This window comes from Pagrus major, chromosome 7 (assembly GCF_040436345.1).
Source record: "Pagrus major chromosome 7, Pma_NU_1.0".
Lineage (NCBI taxonomy): Eukaryota > Metazoa > Chordata > Actinopteri > Spariformes > Sparidae > Pagrus > Pagrus major.
Genome location: NC_133221.1, coordinates 15600667 through 15613556, shown reverse-complemented (window position 1 = coordinate 15613556; position 12890 = coordinate 15600667). Strand labels below are relative to the sequence as shown.

Genomic DNA, 12890 nt, shown 5'->3' with positions numbered 1-12890 from the left:
GTTGAGTCGCTTTCTCTCAGAATCTGCTGATGCTTCATCTTTAAACATCTTAAACTTATTATTACCAGCCACAGCAGAGTTGTCTGGTAATGGTCTGTGTGTGTCTATCATCATGGCAAAATGTGGTCCTGGAGATACCTATTGTACTGGGAACTACCACAAAAGTGGATTTGAGTACTTTGCCAGGTGCCTATATGTCTGAGGACAGACTTTTATCAGCATTATAGCTTCACAAAGGTGCAAGATACAGTCATTAATCTTCACAGGTGAGCAGCCAATAGTCAGGTCACTCACACAGGTAGTTTAGATCAAAATGAATGGCAAGTTCAAAGATGGGCGTGGTCTGACCCATGAGTACTGAGCATTCAGCATTCAGACAGTCTCTAGTTTCAAAATATTATTTCCTTTACGTGGCTGGTTTAAAGGTCCAATTTGTAAGAAAGTAGATTTTTGAGTCTCATTTCAAACTGAAATACTGAAGCTTTGTTTTTCCGAACTCATCGAATACTGATGCTTTTGGATGGCAGCCGACCCAATCTACAATCCCAAAGCATCCATTTGACAAGTTGGGAATGAGATAAAAAAATCAACTCTCTTACAAATTGGACCTTTTAAAGTCAGAAAAGCTTTGGTTTGGCTCACGGCAGTGTGTGGGTATCTTCAGGGATCCCACGGACTCCTTGGAGAAGTGAAGTGACCTTCAGGTTCTTTTTTTCCAAGTTTTTATTCATTTGCTTGTTAGCTGCAGTATCTCTCTTCGTGGCGCTCAATTTAGACAGCATGCTGTCCTTGGCTCACAAAACAGTTTCGAAAACTCCTGGCCTACGAGCAAAAAGAAGAAGTAAAACGATTCAGTTGAAAGCCTAGTAATAATAGTGGTAATGCACTGGATGTGGACTGTGAATATTAATTCTACCAGCACACCCTTGAGCAACCCCACTGAACTCAATGTCTGGCCTTGCCGAGTGAGGGCTTACGACAGAAAAAAATCACAGGATTTCCATTACCCTTTGAAGGCCTCTTGAAGCGAGTCTTAAACTTACTTTACTTCTTTTAACATCCTTACCACTGGCGCTTCAATCATTTTCTGAGGCCCTGCCAACATGTGCCAGTGATGGATTTTCAGCTAAGTGGAGTACAGGCAGAACTGGGTGAGGTAAGGATGGACCTAAAAGCAGCCCACTCACTCTTCCAGACGTGCTAGCGGGGAGTCAGCAACCCTAACTAGGCCAGCCTGGCTCCACACAGGGAGGCAGAGGTAACTCATGACATTTACTGTCTGCTCTTAGTCTGCTATGGAAATGGAGCAGAAAGAACCTGCGGGAGACCGGAAAAGATTGTCCTCTGAACGTGTGATTGTGTTAGCTTTGAGGAGAGAAGGTGTGTTGGGGATGCTTGTGTATCAGAGACAAATGCACCTACGGTATGTGTTAGCAAAAAATTATATCACATTGTTTTAGGGCCCAGGTGATGGAATTTTCCTCCCAGGTCAGTCACCTAGTCTCATCTACCCGCATCTGCTTGACTGTTTACAAAAACAGACAAGATCAGGACCTTTCTGAAAGTGAGAGAGACCTATGACATAATACCAGTACTGGATACTCACTCGTCGTGAGCCTGTGGTCATGTGTGTGCGTCTGGCAGAATGTAGATATCCTGGATCGATTTCCCCTCACTCTGGTGTCAGTTACCTTGAGTTTAATATTTCACCATCAGGGCTGTGAGGCTTGATTCCTGATATGACTATTGGCTGCTCAGTTTTCGTATCCAAGCTATTCTATATGCGTAGCTTGTACTCTTGTGTCTGGCTTTGAGGCCACAGGCAGTACATCAGACTTGGATATTAAAGTGACTACGAAGAGGTTTACTGAGCATTTACACAGATGGATTGTGTTTGGATTGTGTATTGCTAATGAGCATATGCTGCTTTTGTCAACAGATAGTTAGACCAACGGACAGATGTAGGCAGAAAACAGCAGCTGGGATCTACACAGGTAGCTGGCTGTTTGTAGCAGTAAGAAAACACAATCATATTTAACGCTGGCCTCAGTTAACCTTTTTTTTTAATTATTATTTATAAGTGTATAAATTGTTTTCATTGATTTTTTAACTGTTCAAGTTACGCTGGACAACAATAGGTTTTTAAATTTGTCTTTAATTTAATCAAGCCTAATCCAATATCAAACTTGATAGCCCCGTATAACTCTGAAGTTTCAAACCACCCATAACTGCTTAACCATAATTTAGGCTTACCAGGTCTTGGATTCGCATTAAATTGGACTCACTCATAGTTACAGCCACCTAAATACGCCTGTTTTTTTTCCATCAAGATCCAAGCGTTATTCCCTGAGAAATTAATGAAAATGTCAAAAACACCTAATCTCACAATGTAAAAGAAAGTGAGAAATTTCTCCTGGATCTGTCCCCTTATCTGTATCCACACTAAAAGGGTCTACTCTGGGCTGAGACCCATCCTCCAATGAAAGTTTTGCAGAATTCGATAGTTTTTGTATAATCCTGCTAACCAGCAAACCAACAAACAAAGATAATACATTAAAAGATATAAATGAGTTGCTTTTTTAATTCACTTTCCATCTTTCTCAAATCCTAACCTTGACTACATGAAAGAGACACACACAAATGGCCTAGAATTGGCCTCAGGTGGTGTTGCCCCACTCCACGGCCGACAGACAGCGCGCTATGATAAATAGTTTAACCTATCCGGGTCTCAATCGTTTTATCTCACGGCTGAGGTGTCACAGTCACTCAAGGGACTTATTTTTCTTTCTGCTTCTCCTTCCTACCAAAATCATTCACCCCGATCCCATAATCTTCCCTCTATTTGTCACTCCTCCGGCTATGTTGGCTGTTTGAAATGTAAACAGTAAATGATGGTAAGATGTTACCAGCATTAGAAGTGAGCTTTAACATCTGTCACTTTCTCTTGTGAAGCCTTTTCTTATGCTAAACACAAAAAAACATGCACACACACCCACACACACAGATGCACACACGTACTGTACATGACCCAGACTTGAAAGCTATCAGGCACCATACACTGAAGCCAAAGAGAAACCCCTTCCCCCCACATTTACTCACACACCATTGAAGGAGGCAGTCCTGTCTGCTGCACCGTGACTCATTAATCAGATGGAGTGCGTGGGGAAAGGAGGTGTGGGGGGTGGCGGGCAAAGACGGGAAAGCTCCCATTGCATGGAGGGTGATATCGATCTCTGACCTCCTCATCTTACCAATGGCATTTTATACACACTTGGCTAACACCCCTGCAATGCGGGTGGTACAATCCATCATCTCGGGATTGGGACCCTACCATGGCATTCCTAGAGGGGTAAATGAAATCTAAGAAGGACAAAAGGTCGTGCCCTCTGATTGGCACATGGAGAGAGTGATAGAGGAAGAGAAGAAAGTGAAAGAGAAATAGTGCTATCAAACAAAACAAAAACAGTCCAAAAGACCTGAGTTGGATGAAAGTAATGTGCAATTCCTGACAATAACAGTTTGTTTGTTTCTGTGTTGTAGGTATCGTCCATGAGAATGTGAAGATGGGTTCAGATGGGGAGAGCGACCAAGCATCTGGGACGTCTTCTGATGAGGTCCAGAGTCCAGTCAGGGTCCGTATGAGGAACAACCACCATCGGCGCATCTCTAATGAGGTATGGGCAGACAGATACACATCTCACACATTGCACCTCGGCTCCGTCTGAAAACAGTTGCTCCTTCAGCATTCAGTATTCACTACACACTATATAGGGAAGTAGTGTGTTGAATTGGGTGCAGTTTCCCGTAGGAGATGGGTGGATTTCCACGCCTCCATATATCCTTACTGAATTATTTTTATCCCCAATAGGGACACAAATGTATCAGCCCCCATAGTGATATCACCAATCCACCATTTAAGAAATCTAAAATAAAAATATTATGTAAAATACATCTCAGTGAAGCAGTGCAACATAAGAACAGTCTATATTGCAAACGACAATAAAATCTGAAATACATTCTTTGTGTTTTTCACACTCATGCTCATGTGTGAATCAAGATGACAACGTGTCATAGCTACGTGATGAACCTGGTTCGGAGCCAGGATCTGAGCTTTCACTCACGCAATCCCCAACAAAAAAGGCCAGTGTCATTTTAGCGTGAATGCCCCAATCTGGCCCTCTTCATGGTAAATCTGGATTCGTCTTTGATCACTTCTCCAAAGAGTTTGACCAAAGCTGGCTAGCTCTCCGAGAGAACTGCCGCAATAACGCAGATGACATGAGGACAGCCAGCACATCAAACACTCTCCCTACCCTACCAGCGTGCATCCCCAAGTCGAAAGACTCAGACTCAGGCTCTCAAATATGTTTTTGACTTTAAGAAAAAAATGAACTTCTGACAATGACTCGCCTCTCTAATATGTTGCAATTTGTACTTTCGTCCCAGCCAATGACTTAAATTTTTTAAAATTGATTAAAAATACAGCGATTAAGTTCAATTTCTGTTATTGGTTCATTAAGATTCATTAAGACTTCATGGTCTATATAGGCCTACTGAGGTTCATAATTTATTTTCACAAATAAAAACAAATAAAAAACAGTCCCCCGCAGATTCTTTTTTTTTCTTTTTACAATTAAATTTGGGATATACCTTATGTCAGCTGACAATTAACAAAAAAAGCCGTAGAGACATGCTAAAATAGGTTTAGGAATTTAGAAAATGTCACCATTACATAGTTTGTTCACCGAAGAGCACTATCATCCTGATCTACAGGATCTGCATCAAGATTGTTTGTTTGCGATATGGGTTTCTTTATATTTAAAAAAAGAAAAAGAGTCAGGACATACCTTTTTTTATCTAACAGCCATCAAAATGTAGGTATTTTTTCCCTGTCTGCTCAAAGCATGACGTTAGTTAGCTCTGAGTTAAATGACCATCAATTTTTCAACCATCAATTTTCAAACTTTTTGTGTAGCTGGATTGTTTTAGTCCAATAATTAGTGTATATACTGTGCTGGAATAATGCACATAGTGAATAGTGAGCGAGTGCACCTGTGCTATCTATGGACCGGTAAAGTTGCTATTTGTTGCGTTGTTTTCCAACATACCTGAGTATGTGATCATGTCTCGGCCAGAGTGTGTGCGTATGTGTGTGTCTGTCTGAGGGAGTTGCAGAGTGATGAGAGCAGCAGTATTAACGGGAAATGCCTCTGGACACTCAGGCTGCTGCCTGTGACTGCTGTGAACAGTGGAAGGGACTAATTTGGACCAATTTTTACCACAGAGAGAGAAACAGGAAGGGGGGGTGGTGAAGGAGGGGAAAATTCTGGGGTGAGAGAGTAATTATGGTGATAGGAATAATTATTGGTATGACAAAGAAAGAGGAGATCTGCAGGAGCAGGACTCGGGAGGTGATAAAAGGGAAGAAGGAGAGATGGAGGGCAAAATGACGGTGGGAGAGAACAGAAAAACAATGTTTCCTCTCTGCCATCCCCCTCCGTTCACCCCTTCCCCCCATCTGCCTTTCCCCCCTCAGGAATCTGTCCATTCCTCTCTCCTCTGCTCCTGTTTTCCCCCCTCTTCTTCTTCTCCTCCTCCTCTTTTTCCTTCCTCCTCCTCCTCTGAGCATGTGGATGGCACTCTACCACAGTGCCAGTCTCTCTCTCTCTCTCTCTCTCTCTGTCACTGTGTGTGCAGTCATGTGGCAGGTCAGAGACATGCATCGTGGAAAACGCATGTGTGTGAGTGTATAGAAAGACACGTTTAAGGAGGACAATGAGGGAGCTACTAGAGCTGTTCTGCATTGTGAGTACGGGGACACGTGTGTTTGTGTGTGTGTTTTTGTGTGTGGGTCTTTATTCCATCTATACCAGTGAAAAAGAGGGCATGAGTGTCATTTTGTCCATTGTTGCACATTTGTAAAGGAGTATGGATAGTCTGGATCTGTTGATTTGGTCATCAGAGTTTGCTAGCTTTCTGAATTGCATGAAATAGGAAGTGTATCAGTTGGTAAATGCAAGAAATTTTTTTTTTTTCTGTGAGGAATATGCAGCTTTAATGTGTTGTTCTTCTTGAATATGGTGTTTGCTCTCTACTCATTTATGATTCAGGTATTCAGTGCATCTTAAATGTGTGAATTACTCAGGTCAAAGTCCGGAGGTCATGTTCGTGCATGTGTTTATGGCTTGTTTTTCATTACTCGACTTATACAGTTAGGGCATTGCTTGGCGTTTTAAGTGTGTGTGAGTGTATGTTTTGAGGGTATGTGTTGAAACCTTGCAGTGTGTAACTGTCATGAGGCTTGTATGTAATACTGCATGTTGTCATGTTAGCCAATGAGCTCAGATAAAACCATTAGAGGCGTAAAATCCCTCTGCCTTTGATGTTCAGGCATACGTACCCTCCCTCTTCCACTCACATGTAAACACACATATCATCTCGCGCATTTACAACGAGGACACATACCGTAGGGCTGTTGGGAGTGGGCCAGCCCAGCTGCTGCTGCCATGGAAACAACGTGTGATTGGCACCTTGCCAGTGAACATGTCCTACATGGATAGTATATAGGAGCAATGCATTGTGGGGAAAGTAACAAACATAAATTGGATTCAAGCAACAGACAGGAAGTGATTCCAGCACATGTGGAGTACACAACGCATATCGACCTATGTATAATTCTCAAAATTCACACACGAAGAGAAGGAAACTATACTAGGCAGAAGAGTAGAAGAGGAAAATATCAAGCGTGTTTAGTAATAAAAAGAGTGGCTCCAGGTGTTTTCCAGATGAGTTTCTGAGCGTGCCAACTTTCCCACTCTGCCAACAATCTTTTCTGTAAATTAGCCTGAAACTTGCCAGGATCTTTCCTGGAACTAGTCCCATTATGTAGTGGCCTTGGACTGGCCTTCACTCAGCCTCACTCGACGTACATTTCATTCACTTTGTCATCCATCGGTCATTCACAACAGCAGATGGTACCTGTCACCCAAAAAGTGTGTATTTGAGCTGCAGTCGCTTGACTAACTCATTGCCAGGAGTGACAGATGGAGAAAACAGATAGCAGGTTTTTAAGTGGCACAACAGTAGGCCGTGTAAGCAAGGCTGGAGTAAGAGTTTCGGATGCCAGATCATGGTGATCAATTAAGGCAAAGTGATCAAAGAACTGCCAAGAAGACAGTGTAGAGCTGTTGCAGGTACTAATCTCCCCCTGCCATTGAATTCATGTCACAACACTGCTCTTGTTCAAATCATCTGCCCCTTCAAGTGGTTGCCAATTTGTTGACGCTAACTCCGCTAACACTAGCTAGCCAACTTTAAGGCAGTATAGTTTAGTATAACGGTGTTATACTATTGGCTGACTAACCTTGGTAGAGGCTGGAACCAACTGTCAGAATTCTTACACAGACATAAACAAAACAATCATTTTGAGCTCGACAAACGTTTTAAATTATTGATTCACAATCATAATAATATTTTTAAGGAAAAGGGTTACTTTTATTCTGCACATTTCTACAACCTCTGTAGGTGTACTATTTTGAAAAAATGAATTGTCTATATAAAAATGTCAGCACTAGGACCTTTAAATGACTCAAATTAAAAAATGTAAATGTTTTGACTTCAATTATTTTACTTTGAATATTACATCTTACAGAAAAATTTAAAAGATAGCAAATTACAGATATATTATCTTATATTAAAGCCTCAATGGTATAAAATTGAATTACTATGCTTAAATATATATAAATGTGTATGGAAACCCTCCCTCATACTTGCTACCACTGTCATAGGTTTACAGGTTTCAATTTATTATATTCAGTTGAAATAAAATCTGATATATTTTAACATTTTATTTATGTGATGTATATTTTTAACCTCTTTCCTTCTTTCTGAACCCCTCTGCCTCTCTTTTTCAGGACATAAACAAACGTCTGTCTCTCCCAGCTGATATCAGGCTACCGGAGGGCTACTTGGAGAAGTTTGCCATGAACAGCCCGCCCTTTGACAAGCCCATGAGCCGCAGGCTACGACGCGCTTCATTGGTCAGTAATCATTGTGTCTATGTGTATATTTTGTCTGAGTATATCTGTGTGCAAAACAGCTGAAATAAATTTCTGGTCAGCTGCTTTGATGATGCGTTGGTCACTTCTTAGCATCTGCATGTGGACTTCTGTGGGTACAGCTGGGTGTGTGCTGCTCTTTTGATGCTGTTTTGTTTTGAAACCAAACTAATATGAACTTGCTATGAAAAATGCTATTGTGCACAACTGAACTGACTGAATAAGACCATTACATCATCTGACACACACTCATAGACTCTTTAAGCACACATAGAGTTATGCTATAGAGCTGACAATGGCTCAGTAGGGGGATGAATGATAAATTCATTCTGTATTATGTATCCAGGCCAAAAGCATTATGGATATGAATCAGGGGGTGGGAGAGAGAGGAGGGGTTTGTTACTAGATGGAGAGAGGGGGTGATGGGTAGAAATAGGCAGATATTCATGAATATGCAGCATGTCCTTTTATGCCCCTTTGTATTGTTGTTGAAGAACTCTTTTTTTATCTCTTTTGTCTCAAGTTTCCCCTTATATGAATAAAGCAGGAGCACGTTTCAATCTTTAAAATTGTATTCTGTCTGCTGCACTGATACATTTTCCACAACTTTAACACACCAAATGCCTCGATATGCGTTGGGAAAGCATAAAGGATTCGGCCTCCATCAACCATTTTTGCTGTAATTATTGAACAGGGCCGGCGCCCTGCCTCTAGCTCTCAGCTTGAAGCGATTTAATGACGCAGCTATTCTGCAGGAGTCTAACAGAGATGAAAGGAAAGTGTCTTTGAGGAGAGGTTTGCAGGGAAGAAGAGAGGTTTTTGGTTTAAGAAGAAGGGGATAGACTTTGTCTTTGCAATGCAAAGGAGTAGCGGACATTTTCTGACATGCTTAAGTCTGTTCCCTTCTGTGTGGCTGTGCACCTTTAGGGGTTGTTGTATGCATGTGATGTAATAGATCAATCAATAATTCAGCAGCAGTGTCAGGCTCATCTGCTGCAGCTCCTCTCCTGAGGAGGATTTAACACCGGGACACCTTGAAGTGAGCCAGAGAGCAAGTAGGGGAGAGGGAAAGATGCAGAGGGGGATGACAAGAGAATTTTAACACAATAAAGGACAGGGAGACATGATATAAACAAATATGTGGTGAGGAGTGCAGTGTAAGAAAAGACAAATGGCTGCTGAGCAGGAAGCAGGAAGGTAAAGGTTTTATTTTATCTCTGTCTCCTTGCTGTGAATGCACAGTGAATGCAGAAAGCTAAAGCTGGAGTATTTTTATTAGGGAGGCTCATATTGTTTACATTATTTCATGTCATGCATCCTTGCAGAAATAAAGTTTGACCTGGTATGATTCAGGCCTACTTTTGACATGCTCTGAGCTTGAGGCTTGGAGTTAATTAGGTCGCAACTTACATGGATTCCTCATTGAGTTTCACTCTGCCCCCTAATTCAGTTTTGAGCACCTGTAGCTGGAACTGACAGGAAGTCAAGTAAAGGGGATTGTTTAGTCATGTTTCTTGTAATGTTGGTTAATTAAAACAATTAGATCCCTCCTATCCTTTTAAGTATTACGCAGGTTTGTCCCTGCGCCTGGTTTAGATTCTCAGTCATCAAGGTCATGGTATATCTAAGAGCTATATGGAGGCAACTGGAATTGCTTGAGTTCCTTGAAAAAACTTCAATAAACTCAAGCACTCATAGAAATCATAGTACTTTGTGAAAAGTAAATTTGTTCCTGCTTTATTTTTGCTAATCTTGATTTCTGTAATGCCCTCTATACTAGTATTATGCAGGCTTCCCTCCATCTTCGTCAACTTGTTAAAAATGCTGCTCCCAGGGTCATCACCGGTTCATGATAACAAGATCCTATAATCCCAATTTTAGCCTCCTTGCATTGATTTAAAAATGCTATTGTTGACCTTCAAGGCTTTACGTGACCGAGCCCCTAATTTAATTAACGATCTATTAACCTCTTGCCTTCTTAGATCAGGTGATGGTAGTTTTCTGGTTGTTCCCTGAGCCTGACTAGTGACTTGGGGTGATCAAGCCTTTGAACTATGGAATGGTTAATTAAAAAAAAAAAAAAAAAAGCTTTTGTCTCTGAATAAGAAGTTTGATGGGTCAAAACTCAAATAAGGTTAAAAATGTTGGCATGTCTTCACCCCTCAGTCATACGGCTGTGTCACAAAAGAACAAGTGCACTTCCTCTGTCACAGTTTACCAGAATGATGGTAAGCTTATAATGGCGCCTGGGCTATCAGTGTGCTTGTCATTGGTTACCGTAACGTAGAACATGTGTCGGGTGTCTTGTAACAGATACACACATTTGAAGCCGTGTATTTTGATCTTTGAATCGCTTCCAATCTAATGCAAGTGAAGTTGGTTGGTATCAGTTTTCTCTCATGGCTGATGCCCATTGATAATCAATTATTTACAGCAGTACAATGAGATTCAGAGTTTCATGGTGCCCAGGAAAGAGAAGCCATCTTATCTCAAACCACACACACTTGACCGTGTTATGTAACGCTCACTTTTTTCATTCAACTCTGCAGTGACAGAATAATTTACCTGATAACTGTAAAACTGGATGTCAAAGACACCTTTTTTTGTACCTTTCTCTCGTTGCTTATATTATGCTGTCATGGTATCTTAATATTTTGAAATCTTCTCAGAAGCACTTCAATGAGATTTTTGATAAATAATCAGTAATGTCCATATAATGACTAAGTGGGTAAAAGCAAATGATTTAAACAAGTAGAACAGTCTGCTACGTTCAGAAAAATACAGCACATCGCTATAATGCAGCCTTTAAAACCAGGAAAAAACAACACTCATGTGATAACAACATGATATAGTATATTGTATATTATGCTTTTGCTCTTAAGTGATAAAAAACTAAAACATAAAACTGACCTCAAGTGTCGGCCCACTCCTTTGGCTCAAGCCTTGTCGGTTGCTATCGACAGGTCTACATGAAAAAGGTGACACGGTACAAGATGCTTATTGCTCGATTGATTGACGCTCTGAAGACCGGCTGCATCTCGTTAATGAAAGGGCTCTTCGTGCATCCCGCCTCCCCTCCGCCTGCTGCATGTTTTCTTAGCAAAAGGCTGTCATTTCCCCTCTTCCACTCAATACTCTCAATGCATCCTCTCTCCCCATCAATCCTGCTTACAGGCTGCACAGGGAGAATTAAAAAGTGAAATCTGGTAATGGACTCTTCTCAATGCACATTAGAACCAGGCCGCAGACATCTCTCTTCTCACGTTTCTTCCTTCTGCTTCTGTGCGTCTTCTCAGTTCCTGTACAGGTTCAGACAGGACACATTTTGTTTGGTTTTATGTTGCTTTAATTTTGTCGCTAAAACTTGGTCTGACCTAGATCTGCTGAGTAAGCTCACTGGAGCGTTGGGAATGAAATGAACTCAATGCCATCGAAAGCATACGCAGGCAGACGGACACACACAAACACACACACACATAAGAAAAGGATTGTGAGGCGCAGGAACAGAGTGCAGTTGCATGCTTTAAGCAGAGAGCTCGGTCCTTGCTGTGTTTTAGAGACACTTGAGCAAAGCAAGAGGCCAAGGACTTAATTCTGGAGTGGGGTTAGTGTTGGGGGTGCAATGCACGTGTGTTTTGTATGTTTTTCGGAGTGTGTGTGTGTGTGTGTGTGCGCGCGCGCGTGTGTGTTTTGCTCATGAGGCTGACTCCCCTGCCAAAAGAGCAGCACAGCTCAGCAACAGCTCCTGACAGCCCCTGTCATAAACACAGAGATGGGAGCAGTGTGTGTGTGTGCCACTGTGTATGTGCAGGGGGAGTGTGTTTACATTTGAGCATAGGCTGTGTGTCTCGTCACAAATATCCTCTCGCCTACAGGCACACACGGTCATTTACATGCTGCACATGCCTCTGCACATAGTATATGTACATGAACACAGATGCACATGATCTCCACAGTTTGTATTCATACATTTTTTATTGTCTTTCTTTGTTTTTATCATTTTCAAGCATTGCAAATGAGCAGGTAATTGCCAGGTTTAACTAGATTGTTATTTTAAAACATAAATATGATTATTCATTAATTATGCAAATTTTGTTGCATACCTCTGCACACACACACATTTGTTTCAGTGTCTAAGTGTGTCATCTTGTGTCCGAGCTCATTCTGATGTTGGCTTTTAGGCATGCCTTTAAAGAGATCACATGCTTCATCAGCTAACTTGGTCACTGGAGACCCCTCCCCCTCATACACGCGTGGAGCCAAGCGTTGGCCTGGCATTTGTATCAGCATCATTATGGGACAGGCCAGCGCAAGATTGAAAGAGATGGGTGGCTTCACAGAGATGAACGCAGCTAAAAAACACGGCTGAAACGAGCCTGACAGAGATAGACAAATAAGTGCGGAAAAGTGACAGGAAGAGGGATAAACAGCGACAGGCCTGTGGGTATCACAGCTTGACAGAGCTACATCCATCTATAATTCACGACCTTGAAACCCAGGGGCCACATACATTATGCAGAAAAACCTTTATTAACTGAATTCCGGATTAATTCAGAATGCACATGGATTTGAAGTATGCCTGCTGGAAATCTATAGAAGTAAACATGTAATTAAGTCATCTGTAGTGAAAGAGAGCATGCCATATTTAGTTGTCTTTGCTCTACTGACTTCCTGTGGCCAAAGAAGATATGTGCAGCTGACAATGACATCACTTTGTAGCATTAAAGTGACAACGGGAGGAGGAGGCTGCACTGTGGCGAAATGTGTTGAGATTAGGCTAACGTAGCTTTTCTCTCCCTCTGAGACACAGGCGAGCACGTGTGCCTGCGTCTA

The 12890-nt window shown here is 41.7% G+C and overlaps 1 protein-coding gene across 3 annotated transcripts in view; it reads left to right on the top strand.

The window, feature by feature from the left end:
* LOC140999472 (cyclin-dependent kinase 17-like) overlaps positions 1–12890 on the top strand; it is a 43699-nt gene that overhangs the window by 19166 nt on the left and 11643 nt on the right. For all 3 annotated transcript variants that reach the window (XM_073469880.1, XM_073469881.1, XM_073469879.1), the window contains 2 exons: positions 3541–3674; positions 7914–8039. In XM_073469880.1, the coding sequence (XP_073325981.1) occupies positions 3541–3674; positions 7914–8039 (260 nt within the window). The remainder of the gene's footprint in view (positions 1–3540; positions 3675–7913; positions 8040–12890) is intronic.